Below are 21,777 nucleotides of genomic sequence, written 5' to 3' on the forward strand. Positions count from 1 at the left end.
AGTCTGTGCCCATAACATCATCAAAAGAGACGTATGATCTTCTAGTTGCAAGGACAGCTACTGAAGTTCATGAACTTTTATCAACAAATTGCCCCGTGCATTTCGTAGAATGCTTAGCCAACTCCTTAACATGTCTAGTGCCACAGGCATCCCAGGCATATTTAAGAAGATTTTTACGGGACTGCTAACACCTTTTCAAGCAATTTTGAGAATCGTTCCTAATTTTGTTCACTCTGTTTTGGGCGGCATACCCTTATTTTTGGGACTTGTAGCAGGGATTTTATTTTTGTCCGTCCTGCTTCGTTATGGCAAGCCAAAGCTCAGATATTGCTCCCATGGGAATGGAAGAGACAATCCAAGCAATGCGCTACTGGGACAGGATAACTAACGTCCTTGGATTGGCCAGGCTGAGAGATCTAAACATGACCTGGTTCCTTTCATTCAGACCTATATGGCAGAACTGTATCTTACCGGTACTTCGATGTATGCTATGCGGAGATGAGTGCGTGTTGGACATCTGTCTTTCACTTCCATCAGCAGTACCAATGGACGTCGATACTTTGCTCAGTCCGATAATGGCTCACGCATTGTGTTGTCCCCAGCGGCTACCAATCCTGATGACGGCATTCGTTGAGACTCCTGTGCTACGACTAGGTGGTAACAGTGGAGCGAGTGACAAAAGCAACATCACCCAGGTACGACCTTCTGTGAGCATTGCTGATCCCGACTATGATGACAGCAATCATTCTCACACCTGCCAAGTTACAGCACTATCGAATTTGGTTGAACTGTCACCTGATTTTGTAGACCAATTCTTTGAGAGCCTGTCTGATATGATGTTCTCACCCATACAGAAATAATAACTTTGGAGAAACATTCCGACACACAGCGTTCCCATGAACTCTGAATTCGGCCTTCAGTTTTGATCAACAAAAACTGCTAAAGTGTTGGAACTCTAATTTCCCCGTTCAAGCAATAATTCTTTTAAATTGAACACTTTCAATTCAAAAGTTCAAGCAATAATTCTTTTGAATTAAACACTTTTTAATATTGACCCTTTTTTTGGCACGAACAATTCTTTGCTTAAGGTAAAAACTATTCTTAGAGAACAGAAGCTTCAAACTTTTATTTCTAAACACATCTAGAGACATAACAACTTTACATCAGCCTCTAGCACATTTATTGCAATGCATTTATATGTGATGATTTATCTCGCCCTTCTTCTGTTTCAGAGATATTTCATGTGTAATTCTTTTGCATAATCGTTCATTGATTTCATATGCAATAATTTTTGAATGATTTCTATGCTTCAAAAACGTACAGTACCTAAATTTCACGTATTACAATATACGCCTATTTCGAATGCATTTATGTATTTTGGGGTGGGCAATGTTACACATGCATCTTATTGCTCTAGTTTTAGTAATTTGATGGACATGAACCCGTGGAGTGGGCGTTGCGTGTTTATCTAGGTTCCTGATCGATACTGTGACCGTATGCCCCTATTCGGCTATAAATCCATTTATTCCCTATATTGGCATAACCATTCAAGTGCGATATTCAGAAAGTCATCTCTGGCCTCACATGAACAGAGCCACATTCCAGAATAGTTCTCTGCCACTTCCTTTGCAACCAATTAGTGCAATGACAGAGCAGAAGTCACTATCTGATATTCCTAGATTAACACTCCGAGTTCTTCAACAAGATAAAAACTCAGCAAACCTGGAAATCCCCGCTTGCTGTGTTTTGATTAGTAATGGAACTCTAATGAGCAACTGATAGCTATCACTTCCTAGTGACATCTTTAATTGATGTCTTATGTCCAGCAAACTTACGTCAAACCAGGCACCTGTCAGGTATAAATATTACCAACGTTGCCTTAAGCAATTGCTGGTGTCCCATTGCTGTTGTATGCTGTATGCAGTACGCAGATGCTGCTGCTGCCCCGTTGCTGTTGGTGAAGCTACTGATACCATTATCGCTGCTAAAGCGCGAACGATGGTGTGGTGAGCTTAGGAGCTGAACAGCCGTTCCTCTGCGAAGAAGCCCAGCAGATGCCAGCTACCCGCGGACGCTGTCCCCCCTCCTCCTCCTCGACGCGCTGAAGAGAGACGCTGTCTTTCTCCTGCAGAGAAATCCAGCTCCAGCGTTTCTAGTCTGCCCTCGCGGGTGACTGGGATACCGAGTTCCCCCTGAAGGAGATACCAGACCTCCATCATTCTATTCAGAGGTATGGTGTTGACTAAACCCTTAGAAGAGAATTCTTGAAGCAAACCTTGGCAAAACCAACTTAACTTAGAGCTACCTACTTACTCCCCTCCCACGTATTAGGCTTAGGTCAGGTACACTGGGGTAGGCGTAGTTAGAAGCACCAGTTGAGTATGTTAGCCTAATGTATATATGACTGTATATATGTTTTATTACTTTTAAATCATTGTATGGCTAAGAAACCATATCAATGCTTTTACAGTATTATTTCGCAATACTTATCTTACTGTACGTACTTTTTATAATAACAAGTCTTGCAATTGTGGCAATACATTTCTCTTGTACGAGAAGAAAGACTGTTCAATAAATGTTAAACCTTTATTGACAAACGCCCGTCTCTCTATTCTCTACATATCGTGAAAGTAAACTGCACTAACCTGACTGAGTAAAATAACTGTCTATTGTTTCACACGACCCTAGAGATTGACTCTTAATCTGAGGAGCAAAGTTGTCATGTTGCACTGTTGTTGGAAAGCTGAATCCCTTCTTGTCTGTGCCAGGGAAGCTGATCACTTCCTATGCAGAGAAGAAAGTTTCCAGTGACCTCTGAGCTAGTTGGTAACAAACCCAATTAAGTTTAGCATAGTCAGTAGAGGCCTGGAAGATCCGCACTTCTACGTCGATACTACTGTTTATGTTATTCAAATGCGCAGGGCCTAGTGGGAAACTAGGAACTACACTACAACACTTGCTGATTTTGTCCAAATGGAATGTTGACAGACGTCTAACAGCAAATCAGAATTCTGCTCGTGCACACCTGCACGGTGCGAGCTTATAGATATATACATTTTTTCAAATTCGATTTTTTCAACACCTACTGGAGGGATTTACACCATTTAAGCAAAAGGGCGATCTGCGAACCGAACTATACCTCTCTGCCAAATTTGGTGTAATTCCGTTCAGCCGTTCGGGCTGTAGCAGTCTCTAAAGGTCCTATGGAAAATAACATGGGGAAAACACGTTTTGGGACCCCCCCTTTTTTCTCAGCCCCCACTTGACGAATCCCACCAAAACTAGGTGACCGCCAGTAGGTAATATATATATATATATATATATATATATATATATATATATATATATATATATATATATATACACATATATATATATATAATGGCTCCCCTTGCGCCGAACACTCACGCTCTCGGGTCCTGTACGGCAGGGGATGCTCCCGCCAATATTCACATTGCACGCCTCCTCTCCTCACAGAAAAGTCACAGCATTCACGGGGAAGAGTCAATAACTTTATTTGACTCACAACGTACCAGGCGCGTTTCGGAGGTCAGCTTCCTCGATGGTATATATATATACATATATATATATATATTCACTGAAAAAATCATAGGTTTCACACCAGTTATAGTTAGCTGGACATTTTACTCATACAAAACCATTGAAATTCCCCCGTTACAGTTAGTTGTACTCACTAGAACTCGCGCGCCCTCAATCCACTGCTGATGATGTCACATATTACATCATTCATGACATGGTCAGTGACATCACTGATGACATCATTCATGACATCTCATATGAATTTCAAAGGTTTTTTAAATGCTAATTCCTATCTATAACGAGTGTGAAACCTATGGGGCCTTATTTACAAGCCCCTTGCGCCTCCGGAAGGTCACTTTTTGTGACGTTCCGGTGGCGCAGAAGACTGAGTGATATTTGTCAGGCAGGACTAGGCCACTTTTAGTGGCGTAATCCTGCCTGATAAATATCAGTCCCTTTAACGCAGTGTCCTGCGTTAGAGGGGCGTGCAATGGGTGTTGCTGCGGGCGTTCCCAGCAGCATCCATGGACCGGATTAATTTATAGCATCCTAAAAATCAGTCTTTCAAAAATTCCAAAGTCTTGAACATGATAATCCAAATCCAAATGTTTCTCAAGAAAAGTCATAAACCGTGTCCGTGGGTCATATCTGCCCAAACGCCGATATTCTGAAAGATTGAAAATGACTTTTCTTGAGAAACATTTGGATTTGGATTATCATGTCCTATACTTTGGAATTTTTGAAAGACTGACTTTGAGGATGCCATAAATTACTCAGGTCTGCCCAAATTGTGTAAGTAAAATTGATACCTAGTCACTTTGAATAAGAATGTACTTACGACTCGTCTAACATTTGGAAGAAATATCTAGTTATATGACAACAGGATACCGACATAACTTGAAGGAAATAAGAACGCCCTGAAAAAGTTCTGTTGTACAGAACAAATGTGTCGGCTGGCTCTAGTACATAAACTTAAGGAAAATAAAAGCATTTGAATAGATTCAGCGCTTCAATAAGGACTCTAAGTGATATGATTTGATTGGACTTGTTGTGCAAGTGGTGCTGTGCCAAACTTTGGAATATTCTCCACTACTCTCTACTACTCCACTACTCTCTAATACTCACTCTCTACTACTCATTCTCTACTACTCTCTCTACTACTCACTCCCTACTACTCATTATCTACTACTCTCTACTACTCCTTACTACTCACTCTCTACTACTCTCTTTACTGCTCACTCTTTACTACTCACTCTCCACTACTCACTCTCTACTTCTCACTCTCTACTACTCTCTACTATTCACTCTATACTACTCTCTCTCTACTACTCTCTACTACTCACTCTACTACTCACTTTACTACTCACTCTACTACTTACTCTCTACTACTCACTCTCTACTACTCTCTACTATTCTCTCTCTCTGCTACTCACTCTACTATTCTCTACTATTCTCTCTCTCTGCTACTCACTCTCTACTACTCACTCTCTACTACTCTCTACTATTCACTCTACTACTTACTCTCTTCTACTCTCTACTACTCACTCTCTACTACTCACTCTACTATTCACTCCTCTCTACTAGCCTCTACCTCTCCACCTCTACCTCTCTCCCTCTACACCTCTACCTCTACCTCTCTTTACACGCACACATATATATGCATATGTATGCATATGCATTTATATATATATGTATGTGTATATATATATATATATACATACATATATAAACATATATGATCTGTATATCTATATAAATACAAAAATAAATGCATGCATACATATACATACATATGCATGTTATTTACATGAAAGTTTGAAAAACACTAATAAAAGCAAAGCTAAAAAGCCACCTCATTACAAACAGAATTGCTTTAACTTAAACGAGGGCGAGATCTATTGCATTTTCAATGCTTGTTTACTTTGGTTCCATCAAGAAGGCATTCAGATGTGACAAGCATTTGCCATAAATTCAGAATGTTAGAACTCTGGTTGCTTATTAGATCACTGTAGTAAAGCTACTGCTCACCAGGGAAGTCTGCTGCTAGTATTGAAAGTGCATGTTTCAGTCTGCATGTCAGAATTCTTTAATGAAATAGAAGAGGATTTGAGAAGTCACTCAAAATGTGCCCTAATTTTTCTTTCTGAAGCACTAATCATACTTTCTATGGAAAAATTAACCGCCTCATTTTGTTCCTTTTTAAATTAAATGTTTTAAGAGTTACCACTTTATTCCAATCAAGATGGCTTCAGGTGTGCCGTACCTTTGTAATAAGTAGGACTGTTAGCGCTCTAGTTGTTCTTTAGAACACTCTGGGAAGCTGCAGTAGAACACAAAGGAATCAACTGACAGTCTCTGTCCTTGCTGGATGTACATGTTTTACTGAGAATGTCAGACTTCATTCTCACATGACTCAGAAAGATAATGTGAAACTATGCTTTCAGTTTAGCTTATAGATCCCCTTTCAAACATGATTGATGATATCCCAGCAGAAGGCTTTTTCACATGGTAAAATCACCTTAGAACACCTCACAATTCCTAAAATGAGTATGGTACCATCAACAAATGATTTATAATGTAACTAAAGTCCTAAAACCTTCTATTAACTGCAATGCTTTTTAAAGAGGTGCTATCATGTATATTGGTCCCAAGATGGCTACCAACACTTGTTGGATGAAGTGCTGACAGCCAATCAGATCTCATGCTGAGATGTGTGGTTAGGCTCCGCCCATATTTTTTCTTTTGATTTTCTCAGGAACTACTGGAGGGAATTACACCATTTAACCGAAAGCGTGATCTGCGTACTAGACCCTACCATTTCCCAAATTTGGTGTAATTCCGTTCAGCGGTTCGGGCTGTAGCCGTGTCTAATCGTCCTATGGAAATTAACATGGGGAAAACACGTTTTGGGACCCCCTTTTTTCTCGGCTCCCGCTTGACAAATCTTCCTGAGACTTTCAGGGAAGGAGCGGAATGCTGAATGTTTAACTTAAACCCTGAGTGCCGCATCTTTGGTGGAATTTTTATATATATATATATATATATATATATATATATATATATATATATATATATATATATATTACCAAAAACCAGAGTTTGCCCTGCATAGAGACGCCACACAGTTTGTAAAGTTCCACCATCCTTTAATGCAGGCAGCGAGACAAAGCGTGTCAGCCCCTCCACAAAGTTGCGCCAGACGCGTTTCGGGCTCCATGCCCTTAATCATTGGCAGTATGAAAGAAGTCCCAACAGCAATTGCAGACTATATACTTATTAGCCCCGCCCACATGAGACTTCGTATTGCACCCTTGCTTTCTGGGGCCAGTAGTCATTGCAGGAACCATAGTGGAAGCTGAGACGGCTTCTAACATAGAGTATAAATCCCAAGTGGGTTATGTGGAGGGGAAACAGCGCTATTCTCACCAATGTTCATCCCCACATCAGCGGCGATTTCACAACTCCTCTCCAAGCGCCCACGATTCCAGGCGCTAAGGGCCGCTGATTGTGCGACTCCAAAAATGCTTGATGCATGTGGGCCCAAATTACGAGATATAAATATTTTTTACAGCCTGTGAAAGGCTTGTGTCTCTTGGAGAGGGGGATAGGCTCCCTATTTAGGCCCTGCTGTTTTCATGTCTTTTTATGATCCTGCAGTTGATCTTCTGATGAACACGAATGGCTTGAGTGCATGGTTGCCAACTAAGGAGAGGGTTGCAGCTAGTAACTGGTGCCTACCCCACCCATAAATACAGTGAACTATTATTGTAGTGTCACTTACTTTTAGATGGTTTGCTGTGCTTAGTTCTTATGAGGAGCACACATACCCTTGAAGCAAGTGGTTTTTATAAATTAAGGTCAAACATATTATGATTAATAATGTTTTGATCACTTCATTATTTCTTACATTGTATTATCTGTTATACTTTTATTTTCCCTGTACCATTATTGGTTTTCTGCACTGATCATTCTGAATCATAGTTTATCTGATGCGTTACACTATTAATCAATCTGTACTTACAGGTATTGCTGTCGAAAATGGAATTTAGTACGTTGATGATATGTGGTTGCTCTTCTCATTTTGAATGCTTATCATGTAGATTAGTTCCCACTTTCCTAATGTTGCAAAATACTCTATCATCTATCTATGTAAGATTTATCTTCTCCCTTCTATAGCAATGTCTGATTTTTGCATGCCCTAATAGTAAATTTGCTTGTTGTTTTATTTATATGGATAGGATGGTTTTGTCATGTCTGCTGTGATTTCTTTTTCTATATATACGAATTGCTGCTTTAGATTGTGGGCCTTACTGTGGGATCACATGTGATCATTTTTCCAGTTGCATTTTAGGTTTTATTGGAAGTTGTCTGTTATTTTTGATCTGTGTTTATGCTTCGGTTCTCTCTTCCTTATTTTGATTGCCTCCATTTTGCATGTAACTTATAATCATACTTAATTTCAGTGTTTTCTTCTGATCTAGGTTACATTATTTTTCATATCTTGAAAATTCCTTTCATTTAACATTTAGCCCTCATTAAGAGTTCTAGCATCCCACCCAGGAGCATTATCTCGGGGTAGACTACCGCCACGGGACAGTACAGGTAGCTCTGTGTCTATGGGCCCTGGTAATTCTGGTTCAACAGTTTCACTGGGTGTAGTTCTGCACCCGGTGAAGTCGCTGCAAGAACAGAGCATGGGCAGCAGACCACAGCCGGAGCAAACAGAGCACATCAAGCCTTATGCCACCCTGCCAACACTTGCCCTGATATCACGTTTTGCCAAACCACGCTAGCTTCCAACTGAGAACTTTTTCGTGCTGAGTTTCCCCAGTATTTGGGAAAAACCACCATAAGTGTATCAATATTCTTGTGCCTGACTGTTTAGTTCCTGTTAGGGGTAGAATACTTGTAATTGCTGGATTTTGAGGCAGGGTATACCTACCCGAATAAACTCCTGTAGCCCTGTAACAAAATGCTTAGTTTACAATGTTTTTACATGTATTTTTTATTTCCTCACTATTTATAATGAGAGCCACTAATACTATTTAATCGAAGGTTTATGGGCTTCACTCTCCTTTGAAGTGTGCAGTCCTTGTTACTTGTGTCAGAGCATAGCTATTGCTTTTTCAAGAGAACTACCATTTACTTCGTAGTTAGAAGGACTGAAAACAGAACATTTCTCAAGTTATTCCAGCATCTATGTCTGTAACAAGAGGGGTATGTCAGTTTAATTGCACAATTGTTGTAAGAGAGTTGGCCAAAATGTCACCTCTGGCCCGGATGGTAGACTTGCCCTGCTGTGGTGTACACTTTAGGAAGTCGATGTTTTTTGGTGGTTAATATCTGTGGATCCTTGCTTTTATCATGTGCAAGACTCGAATTCTTTACTAAAGTATGACAGATTTTAAAGTAACACTGGAGCCCTCACTGGACTGTTCTTCGAGCCAACTCACTGGTGACAATATCTACAACAAAATGGGCCAGTAAATTAGATCCTTTGGCATCTCTGATGCATAGCACACATTAAATCCCTCTGACACGGAATACCCTTTTTCTTCTGCTCCCCATTCCGCATAACAAAAGACTTATATTTTCTATTGTGTCATCTTCTAATGTCAAAAGCTAGTTTATAGAAAGTTAAAATAGTACATAAGCTCGGGGTATTTCCCGTCTTTCCTTTATTGCAAGAAATGTGAGACAAAAAATAATCAGAATGAGTGCCTTTCAAATGGAGGATGAACATTTCAGTCTGGAAACACCAGAGGCCATCATAACTAAGGGTTTGATTACAATCTTGGGGGATGGGATACTCCCTCATAAACGTGACGGATATTTGGTCCATCCTATTACAAGTCCGTTATATCCTATAGAACTTGTAATACGGTGGACGGGATGTCTGTCACGTTTGTAATGGACTTTTCCATCCGCCAAGATCATAATAAGGCCCTAAATTGATAAGCCAACAAGTCCAGTAAGTAGCCTGACACATTCATTCATGAGGTAGTATTTTTATCGTACTGGTGCCATTAAGAGGGGTTAATTCCTTAATTACCTTTCTGTGTTCATCTTCGTAGATGCAACGGTTCTGTTCTTCTCGCCCAATGTCATGATTGCTCTGATATCAGCTTCTGTTGTAACTTCAATTTCTGTCAGTCCAGGCACCGTGACAGTTTTCCCTTGAGTCCTTAGCTCCAGAAGGTCGCCAATGTTTTTCGAAAGGAGATCTTTCACTGTTTCGTTATAGATTTCTAACATGGACACCTGAAAAGAATTGTTATATTTAAAACTGTAAACATGTTCCAAAGAGTATGGGCCACATGTTTTAAAAAAGCATTTTGCGATTACCAAAAAGCAATTTTTACCGAATCACTATTAGGTCATCGTAAAATGCTATGTGTGTAAGGGATTACCAAAGATTTAGAGATTCCTTAATATTACCAAATAACGATTCGGTAAATAGGTAATCGCTATTATTAAGCAATACTGCTCTATTTGTTCCTAAAGGCCTTCAGGCCCATAGTTGTGAATGGTTTTGCATTAGCTAATTTGTGATTACCTGATTGGTAATTTCAAATTAGGTAATGCAAAGCCAATGGTACCCAGGGGACTAAGGCCCCCCTGAAGCACCCCAAAACAATAAATGTGCACATGTAAAGAGCACTGCGCGCTACATGAAACTTTGAAAAATGCATTTTTCAAAATGTGCACATGGTTACCACTGCCTTGAAGTTGATGGTAATAGCATCTTCCTAAATGCACAGTTTGCATTTAGAAAATGCTTGGTACATGTGCCAAGGGATTTGCAATTTGCAATTCCCTATTTATAGTCGCAATTTTAGGTAATTGCAATTTTTGATATTACCCACAATTGAGATTACAAAGCCTTTCATACATCATGAAAGGCTATTTTGCAATCTCAAACCGTTGAATTTTGCGATTCACACCGTTTGCGAATGCAAAATTGTTTTAAACATGTGTCCCTTTATCTCTGTGATCATTCTTCTAGCTCAAGGTTAAGGCTCAGAATTATGTTATGATTAGTAGGCAGTGTGTGTCATCTTAAATGCGTCTTTGCCAAAACAAACGTCTCCAAAAATCGTATAAAAAACACATACACAATTGATATTTACGTTATAGGCTTTCTAAGAGGATCATACTCAAATGTAGTTTATCCACATACATAGTGAAAAGGCAACACCACTGTGTTTCTTGACACTGAAATAGACTTATTCACACATGTGAAGGCAATATTCTTGAGGAAGTAAAGGCCTATTCTAGGCAGCCAGACAACAGAAGGCTCTATTTGTAACTGCATGCATATAATTAGTATGAACTCATTTCTTCACCTGCTTTCATTTGCTTTTTGCATTCTTAAATAGCGTTAACTGGGCCCCAGGGCATTAGAGCACTTTCATGAGTACCGGATTACATTATATATGGTCAGATTCACTTTTTTCTTAGTGAGTTTTCAGGCTTTGTTGTGTTTACAGGAGGTTAAGCTGACTTGAAAATGGTTCCCGAGTACCACAGTTGGCAGCATCAGACTTTTTGTATTTCTCATGCTCCATTATTCTCTGCATGGTATTTTTTGTTTTGCTACTTCTCAGTCGGTAACAGTTCCCCAACTACCTCGCTCTGCCACTGCTGCTTTACCCAGACACAATACATATCTGACATGCTGCACTAGAGTCAGGCAGTGCAGAATGTCGGATAATGGTGCTTCAGGACTTGTCAATCACACACCCTCTTGTCCTATCAGAACCTCGAATAGAGAAAAAGATCTACCTTGTTACCTTTAACCCTAATCCACCTTCTGATTTGGTGAAAACTCCGGTCCTACCTCTATCATGCTGTCGACGGATGGGGGAGTCAGAAATCATGAGCTTTCCCAGGTACGTTTTTGTGTTTAGCAGAGTGAGTGTGTGTTTGTCTGTATGCTGTGGAGTTCACATGTATGTCTGGGTGACTGTGTGTGCCTGCAACTGTGTGTGTGTGTAGGTATGTTTGCTTTGTTGCAAGTGGTATGACATTAGCCCCTCAGGGACTGCAGTGCAGGGGGGATACCTTCGGCACTGTGCCCAGGCGGCGGGGCCCTGGCCTGAGAGCTTCTGACTGGGTTGTGGGGGCCCTCTGTGTACTTTGCAGGGGGGCTCCCTCAAGTTTCGTTATGCCACTATTTGCTGCCTAAGCGCATGTTTAAGTGTATGAGTGCGATTTTAAAGCCTTTGAAGCTAGTCACTTTGGGGGTTGGCTGAAAGTAAACATAACAAAACCAAAATAATTTTATTGTTAGATATTGAGATCAGTAACCTCACAATATTTAATAAAATGCAGAAAATTCACAGAAATACATTGCAGTTAAATATCCATTTTGATTACTATCTAAAACCTATAAATTACTGACATTTGCCAACAACAGTGAGTTGCATCACCATAACTCCCCCATTGCCAATGTCCGCCTCATGACTTAACACAACACCAAAGCAGACATAATTGATATCACCAGTAACATCACATATGATGTGACAATATCATACATAAACTTACTTGTTCTGTTATATATGATATGACAGTATTAAACTGCAGTTGCACTGATCATAATATATGTTCTCGGTGCAATGTTATACAGAGAAACAAAGAATAGTATACCATTGTTATGACCATTTCTATAACAGCATCAACAGTGGGCAGTCGCTGTCATTTCCAATGGCCGTCCACCACTTACATTTTTTTGTTTTTTCTGAAAGCAGGAATTTGTTTCTAAAAAACGAAAAAATTAATTACCCCCACATCTTTGGAGGTAACGTTACCCTAAATACATGAAAGCTGTGTTACGCATAAACTGCCCGAGAAATCCAGCATGTGAAAAACAAAATCCCAAAGCTTTGAACCATGCGAAAGTTGAGCATGAGGAGACCAATTATTCCTCACTGTCTCTTCTCTCATTCCCCCTTCCCTCCAGAATTTAGGCCCTCAATACGATGGCAGCCCGCCATCCAAGACACCAGTCTGACCGCTGCATTACAATGCAGCTGGTGGACCTCAGAGATCGGGGGTAGGACTGCAGCACCCGACATGATGAAAGATCCCGTCGGGACGACGGTCAGATTCCTAACCCTCCAATGGAGTGGCAATTAGGCTATCCCTTTCCGACTGCCTGTTCATGACGGTCCCACTGCAATAAACAGGCAGACCGAAACAGACTTGGTGGGCCCCTGTCCCCGTGGGCCACTGCTAAGTGGCTGGGGGGCACATTTAGTGCCCCCACTTATCCATGTACACAGTGCATGTATGCGCAGAAAGTGCCTTTTCCTACTACACCCTGAGCTATGGCCCTTTTTCTGGGCCGCAGCACAAGAAGCACTGTTAAAAAGCATTTCCTAATCAGGCAGGTGAGATCGCCGACACATTGTCAGACGGTCCCTTGCCCGAAACGATGATGGTCGGCAGTACGACCGACCACCATCGCAATAAGAGCCTAAGTTCTGATTCTACATTTTGACTGTGTACTAGCAGAACAACATTCTGGGCAGCAGGGCAGGCTGTCATCAGACTCTGCCGGACAACAACTGCAAAACCTTACATTTTGCCAGGCATATTCTAGCAGCTTGAGTCTTAATTTCAAACCACTGCCCGCTATAACAGAGGCCATTTCAGATATTCTGGAAGATTCAAAGACCGTCTAAAGGAATGAATATACGTAATTGTTTGTTTAAATAAAATTTCTCCAGTCTCAGGGGAGTTTTGAAATCTCACACCAGGAACATTTGGTGCTGATCAGGCTCAAGATCTAATTTCCATGACCCAGCTTCATAACTGTTCGAATCCCCGTTTGGGCATGGCTGCACCACACAAATGCATTGGAGACCCTGAATTTGTCTTGGAACAGTGTGTAAGAAAAAGGGTTATTAATTAGAAAGGATGTAAGTCATTCACAAACAATAAGCCCAAAATCTTGTCAGGCTAAACATTAAGGACCTTATTACGACTTTGGTGGTCTTCCAATGAGATTGCCACTGCGGTGGTCCCAGGAAGACCGCCATGGCGAGCCCCCGCTGGATTATGAGTTTAATCCAGGGTGGGCGCTGCGGCAGTGGTCTCACATTGGCCGCTATGTTAGGCTCATAGGAGAGCCTTAACAGCATACCGCCGTCGTGAGGGTTCTTGCAGCATGTTCCTGCACAGTGTGGCATGCACCATGTTGGGCATGCCTCCCCCCAAGCACCCCAGGCCCAAATTCAGCTGGGGGCTCTGTTAAGGTCTTCTAACCTGTATATCCACTGCCCTTTTCTTGGCGGTGTTCCCACTATGAAAAGGGCAGTGGATATGCAGGTCGTAATATGCTTGACAAGGCCGGCATCAGCCCAACCAGCATATTCAGGCCCCTTTACGCACCACCACCACAGTGGGATCCTGGATCCCAGCAGAGGGGGTAGTCCTGTGGTGGTCCCACTGCCACCATCATAATACGGCGGGTGGGCTCGCAGTGGTGGTCGGACAGCCACTACAAGTACAGCGGTCCCAGGCCCATTGTACTCATAATAAGGCCCAAAGTTCCAATAAATAAACCTTGACTCAACCCCTGGTAGATAATGCACAGAGCAGACAGGCTTAACTTATGGAACTATGTTTAGTATTTAGCAGGACCAGACCAATCAAGGAGTCAAAACACAGCACAGTGTAAACCCACAACTTAAACAGCAAGAAATCTTTAATAATAAAAAAATACACAAAATTTATTAAAATCCAATTAAGATGTAGGAATTTTTTTAACGTAAGTTATAAAGCACCAAGAAACAGCATAACATCTATGTGTGTGGATGATCGGGACCTAGAAACAAATGGAGGCCGACCGCAATGCACCGAAGGCCAGCTAAGCCTTGAGGGTTGACCTGTTCAAAGACTTTACCTTTGGAGTCAGTCATTTTTGTGGAACTAGAAATCCTCCAGAAGACAAAGTTGAAGGCTTTATCCAGTGAAATCCTCACAAAGTCGGATAGCATTGGACTGCTAACTCCACTTTAACCTTTTTTTCAGTGATTTTTTTTATTTTTATATAAAGCAAGTTACAATTTTACTACCATATATTTGTGCAACTCTGCTCAACCTTTGTTTTATTTCAGTGAATTTCATTTCTTTTTTTTATAATAATAACAATAATAATAAGAATAATTATTATTTAGAATTAAGCTTACTATGTAAGCCACATAATGAGAAGAGAACAGTCACTGGAAAAAAAACATTGTGTTGGGAACGATGGAAGGAAAACGGAAAAGAGGAAGACCAAGATCACAGTGGTTAGAGGCTGTCAAGAACGATGCAAACAAGAATCCACAAGAACTAAAGAATTCTGTTATCGACCGAGACAATTGGAGGAATTTTACACATCGAATCACTATGAGTTGGACATACACACGTTTGTGCGAATATATATATATATATATATAGTACCTACTGGCGGTTGCCAGTAGGTAGTTATAATTAGGATCTATTTTCCATAGGAAATCTGAAACATTCTATTTGGAATAACTTTGGCGCTGGTTGACGAATCTTCGCAAAATTTTCAAAACTAGTGGGGCGCTCCGTTCCGCTCCTATCCTGAAAGTCTCGGGGTGATTCGTGAAGCGGGGGCCAAGGAAAAAGGGGGGTACCAAAATGTGTTTTCCCCATGCAATTTTCCATAGGAACCGTTCATCGTGGCTACAGCTCGAACTGCTGAATGGAATTACACAAAATTTGGCAAAGAGGAAGAGCTTGGTTCAGACTCGTGCCTTTTGCTTAAATGATGTAAATCCGTCCAGTAGTTCCTGAGAAAATCACATTTAAAAGTACATATATATCTATGGCCGCGGTGGATCGTCGCATCCTGAGCGCACCCTAAGCGCACCGTACCGATCGCACGCTGAATGCTAATTGGCTGTCAAGTGGTTGTCAACATTCGAAACCAGGAAGTGTTGGCAGCCATTTTGTGCCTTGGTAGAAGCGAGGATCTGGAAATTGGTGGAACAAGTGTTCAAAACGTATAAAGGGGGCAGGTTAGATTTTTTTTGACCCTCTAGACCTGCTTAGGGGGGTCCCACAAGGAACCATAGGCCCCCCCCAAAAAAATGTTGGGTGAAAAAACTGAGAAAGGTGTGCTGGGTGCATGGATCCGCCGTAAAAAGAAATAACTAAGCGCGGGCTCCTGTGCTTGTTTAAAAAAATAGCTACCTGGGAGGGCCAAATCCAGGAATCTAAAATATTACATTTGATGTGGGTTCAGAGGGGCTCTGTAGCCCGGGTACCGCCATTTCTCGGTGCTACAAAATAAATGGGTGAGGGAGCTCAAAGGTCCGTCTAAGCCCGGGGATTACCACCCTCTGGGTCTTTTTATATTTTGGGAGGGGGGCCACGTGGTCCCCCTTCTGGAGCAGTCGAAAGTCTTGGGGAACACCACCCCCCAGGAGCGGCTCCTGTTGTGTCTTGGGGTGCCTACCCCCGGGACACTGATGTTTGCTACGGCAGGCCGGGAGTCGAGGTTCCCGCTCTGTCATAGCAAACTTGAGGGCATATTAACAAGTGCCATTTCGCCGCAATTTTTAAAAAAAGCCAAACATGCAGTGAAAATTATATCGCGATATTTACTAGGCAACGCTAATGTTAGCTGCCGCTTTGCTAACGGCTCGCCTCGTATCTCCAACGAGTTGCAATGTAGGCGTTCCCAGTGGCAAGCTAGGTGTTCCTATGACAATATAACATGGAAGAGGGAGGTATGACGACAGCATTGTATTTACAAGGTAGCCCTGGATTTGAGGACCAATAGCAAAACTCTTGGTAATTTCGGTTTATGTCAGATCCTAACATCTGTTCTGAAGTAGACTTAAGCATGTTTAATATGCGATGTGGATTGATATGTTAAGTCCACAGTCTTATGTTTACAAGCTTTTCACTTGCGAACATGAATTATTGCTGGATTCCTCGCGATATTTGGGGCATACTTACAAGAACAGCGTTAAAATTATCATCGCTTTAGAGTTAGGAAAGTGCAGTGAGGCCATAAGGGGCTTAATAATAGGCTTTTGAGAATTCGTGAGAATTCCAATAGAAGCCCAGGTTTACACCAGAAATTTTTAATGCTGTCCTTGTAAATATGCCCATTTCAGACTCCTAATTTTACCGTAAAAAAAATATCACCTACTAATAATTTGTATTCTTTCTCGGGATCCCATCCCATGGGTGTATATACAACAATGGGGACTGTGGGTGGAGGCCCAATGTCCCTACGGTCCCAGTCAGCTCCTTGCGTCCTTCGGAAGCCACCATCACTTTTCCACACGGGGAACTGCTAATATGCAGCTTCCCGTGGGGAAAAGCATTCCGCTTTGCATTTTAAAAGAGAGAGTAGGTTTTCGTGTTCTCTCTTTCAAAATGCAAACCAAGTTTGCTATGGCATGGCGGGAGCACACTTGCTGCTTGGATTAGCAACACTCTGTGACCTCTGAGGTAGCTGGCACTCACAATTAAGTTATATATATATGATAGAGAGCTAGTAGACATAAGTCCTACGTCACATCTATAGGATATATTATTCCAATGCGCAGAGCCCATTGGGAATATATGAACTACACTGCATGGCACCCAACATTTGGTAAGGCACTAATTTGACGCTAGATACTAGAGTAACTCAGTTGTACTTTTCACAGAGACCCCTTTTTCCCATAAAATACTCCAATGGACGTCTGGAGTGGGTTAAAGGATAAAATATCTGCCATAATTGAGTAGGACGAAAAATCCTATGTATTAGTTTTTGGTTTTGTTCAACGTTGTAGGATACAGTGTTCCAAAAATATTGTGCACCTTATCTTTGTCTCCTTGAAACTTGCCCTGCAAAACTTTCAACAAAATAGCCGACGGGGATAATCCCGGGGCCAGTGGGACTGCAGCGTCTGCAAACCGACCGGATTTAGAAGTTACAGGTTTCCAACAAAATAACGCGGATGCTATAATCCTCCCAGAAAACGTAAGGAAAACAATAGCTATAAAACTTATAGAAAGTGGCCTATCACCAAGAGGTTGTAGGGTTTTATTTGTCATAGAGGCACATGAATATCAGCAGATAGAGGTATTCTATTCATGGATCATCTTCCCAGAAGCAAATCCAACAACACATGTGTTCCACTTCTACAAGATTGAGGAACCTCCAGCGTAATACGTTCCTTTCGAGGACATTGACATTCCACTAACTTACCAAGAGCATCAGCTCTGGTTTAAACGCGCCCTACAACATCAAAATCACATTACTAGGTAGACCAGGAGCAGCATGGCTGGTATTAGCCATCTATACACCACATCCTGACATTGAAAGGATGTCAGATGCAGAACTGTTAGCTCAGCTGAAATAATTAAATAAATCCTTAGACAATTGGTACAATATGTCATGCGGACTCAAACAGTCCAACCGACTATCAGGATTCCACCACGAACCCGTCATCAAGGGAACACAAATAAAATTACACCACAGACTATACAATCAGTCATTGGTAAATTACACCCAAAAAGGGAACAAATTCCATTCTGGATAGCCCAAAAAAATTACTCAGATCGAGGCAGTATTTCCCGATAGCACACCTCATGAGAAACACAGGATTCTAACAATCTATTTACCAATGGGGATCTCACCACACCTGGAGGACTGTGACACTTGGGGTACAGTCTTTGGCGCAATCTACACAAAAACTCATGGTGTACCGTCTATGGCGGTGATACCAGACGTCCTGAAACAGATTCAAAATGAATACGGGCAGAGCCTGCTTTAAATCTCGGTATGAAGTTACTGAAGGATTTCAAACAGGTCTCAGCTATAATATTAGCTAATATTAAAGGTGAAGCAGCATCCGTGGCAATCCGCCAAAAACTAAAAGAACTTGATGTAACTGAGCAACCATATGAACTGGCCAGAATAATAGAAAAATCCTATGAAGAACTAGGTAGAGATAGTTTGGGTGGGAAACCAGTAAAGCTCGAACTAACAGAAAATCCTGAAAAAGTGTTTATTAAAAACACTCTCACTACTCTTAAAAACAAGTGGGAAAATACTAGACAGACACTTCCTAAAGAGAAGTGTTCTCAATCCAGAGGAAGGTCTCCTCAAAAAGAGCACTCTGAAAAGAGATATAACCTCAGAAATAGGGATAGTTTGAGAAAACCTGATAGATATCAAGATACTGATACACGTTCCTCTCGTACCTCTCAGACTTCTTCGCAGAAACCCGAAAGAAGAGGATGGTCAGAACACAAGGAAGAACACATGAAGTCCAAAGATGATCAACACGTTCCAAAAAATAAGAAAACTCAATTCACCAAGAAGAAGGTAGCAAGTCTAAAAATCAGACATGCCGAGGATCTTGAGGACACAACTCAAGAACAGGGAGTAGGCCCAGACAATGCTGGACAGCGCAGCAGAAGTTACCATAGCTCGCAAGATCCTGAAGGGTCATCTGGAGACAGTGGACCTGAATGAATACATTCAGGTTGAAACTGCTGATACCAGGGTTAGTGTACCCGATAGGTTATATGAAGTAGCACTCCGGATAGAGGAGGACATAACTAGAAAAATAAAAGCACTCTTTTGGGAAAAACTATCTAAGGGTTATGACATCTTTCTGGCTGAAAAAGACTGGCCACCTGAATTTGTCAGGGAGTGCCCACATGGCGAAGAGATCATTATACCAGCCTTCTCCAATCATATTGCTATTCATAAAAAATACACTTATGCCAGAAAATGGGCTGTGGCCCAGGCTCCAGCATTATATAAAAATCATGTGGAATGGGATGAGGACTCTCCTCACCATAAGATCCAGTTAAAAAATCAACCCACTGCTCAGAGGCAGTATCCAGTTAAGCAAGAAGCTAAAAAACAGGTCAGGGAGATCTTAGATCAACTTGAATACCAAGGGATGATTGAAACATGCACCTCGTCCATGAACAATCCTTTGTTTCCTGTCTCCAAACCAGACAATACATATTGTCTAGTTTTGGACTACAGATATTTAAATTCTTGTTGAAAAACCTTTGCAGTACAAAATGCACACAGTGCAGCGCTGATGAACAACATTGTGCGCAAAAAATATAAAACAACATTATATATTTCAAACGGTTTCTTCTGTCAAAATATCGCACCTGAAAGCAGGTACTTGACCGCTTTCTCAATTATGGGGACACAGCGTAACTTTAACTTCTGTCACCTCCCTCAGGGATTCAAGAATAGTCCAGGGTTATTTTCAGACAGAGTAACAGAGTTACTACAAACGTATGATGATGAGGCATTATCTTATCTCGATGACATCTATCTTAGAGACGACGACTTTGACAGGCACTTGAACAGGGTGAACACCATAATACTTGGCTTTGCCTCTGAAGGGTACAAATTCAATTTTAAGAAATCAAGAATTGCCCACCTCAACGTACTATTCTTAGGATACGAACTTTCAAGTGAAGGTAAAAGCCTGGCAGCAAACTTTTTAGAGAAATGTGCGCTGCTCCAACCTCCAAAAACACTGAAAAACGTAGTCAATTCTAGGCTTCCTGAATTTTGGAAAAACTTACCTTCTGAATTACGCAGAAAGGGTTAGACCAATTAAACCTGTTTTCAAACCTACTAATTGGACTCAAAAACACACAGAAATGTTGCTTTCAGTGCAAACAGACATGTTAGCAACAACCCATTTACAGACATGCGTAAACGAACGCAACCTTGTAATCCGAATCATCCCAGGGAGATGCGGATTCACATCATTAGCCTTTAATCAAGGTGAAAAGGTACCAATAGCATACAAATCACACTTGTACACACAAGACGAAATGAAATTCACTTCAACAAAAAAATTCTGACAGCGGTTCAAACTGCAGTAGCAAAAGAGAGAGCCCTCGCACAGGGAAAACGCATAAAAGTCGTTACTTCTGTACCTGCCTTAGAGGCAGTGACAAAACCGAGCATTCCGAATGCAAAAGCTTTACATCCAAGGTGGATACAATGGGTTAATTCTTTTGCTGCAACAGACGTTGAATACGTTTTTGACCCCTACTTGAAAACTCAAGAATTTCTAAAATATGAACAAGAATGTCCTCTGCCCACTGAGATTCTGCCTCTAGAACATTACGGATGTATAATTTATACAGACGGATCAGCACAGCCCGCAATTGGGGGTAAACAAGCTTATAGTGCAGGGTGTGCGATTGTTAAAGGTCGCTGGCGCGATGGTAAATTCAGACCTATGGTCACAAAAACTCAATCTCTTGGAGACTGTACAGCTCAGCGAGCTGAACTACAGGCTTTCAAGATGGCGCTCGGAAATACCGATCGCGAATTCCCTACACTCATAGTGTGTGATTCGTATTACTGTGTCTAATCTTACAATGAATACTTGCAGAATTGGGTTCAAAACGGTTTCAAAGACACAAAAGGTGGCACAATTAAGCATAAAATGCTTTGGGAACAAGTAGTTCTGTTACAGACAGAACTACAAAAGACTCACGTAATCCATACACAGTCATCAGCGTGATGGCATTCACGTTGCAGGGAATTCATTGGCTGATGAAGCCGCGAAGGCAGCTGTGCAAACAACTTCCGTAGCTGCAATCACTCGTTCAAAAACAAAAATAGACAGCGAAATAATGCAGGTAGTCGCCGCTTCCAATAAAGACAGCGGTAAAACGTTACCGAAAGGCTTTCCACTCAAGTACTCGTATATAACTGATGCAAATAATGTTCCTTTTGCTCGAATCATTGGAGTGGGGGATAGGGTAATTCCAAACATAGAACACAGATTAGGACTGATCTTAGCAGCACATGAAGAGCTTGCCTCTGCACACGCAGGTGTTTCTGTGTTTCTGCCACAGTGTCGTTATTAAAGCAAAGATACTGGTGGCCGCACATGAGGAAAACAGACCAGAAACTATGTTTTGGATTGCGAAATCTGCCAGAAAATGAAAGTTTCAACAGTGAAACGCCCGGCGCAGATGCCCCTTCTAATTTCAGATAAAGCATTAGCATGTGTTTACCTGGACCACTGTGGTCTCTTACAGAGGGATGGTAACTACAAATATATCATAGTCGCAGTGGATTCCTGCTCAAGATTCATTTGGATGTGGCCTCAGCACTCGGCTGATGCACGAACAGTTATAAAAGATTTGCGAGTCTTTATCGGCACAGACGCAATCGGCACGCTACATTCTGACCAGGGTCCTGCTTTTAGCTCT

General features: G+C 41.4%; 1 protein-coding gene across 1 annotated transcript in view; it reads right to left on the reverse strand.

Annotated features, from left to right (window-relative positions):
• Positions 1 to 21,777, reverse strand: part of LOC147751304 (uncharacterized) — a 538,297-nt gene that overhangs the window by 145,785 nt on the left and 370,735 nt on the right. Inside the window, exon 11 of the mRNA XM_086938187.1 lies at positions 9,593 to 9,801. Within this exon, the coding sequence (XP_086794313.1) occupies positions 9,593 to 9,801 (209 nt within the window). The remainder of the gene's footprint in view (positions 1 to 9,592; positions 9,802 to 21,777) is intronic.

This window comes from Lissotriton vulgaris, chromosome 1_1 (genome assembly GCF_964263255.1).
Source record: "Lissotriton vulgaris chromosome 1_1, aLisVul1.2, whole genome shotgun sequence".
In the NCBI taxonomy this organism is placed as follows: Eukaryota; Metazoa; Chordata; class Amphibia; order Caudata; family Salamandridae; genus Lissotriton; species Lissotriton vulgaris.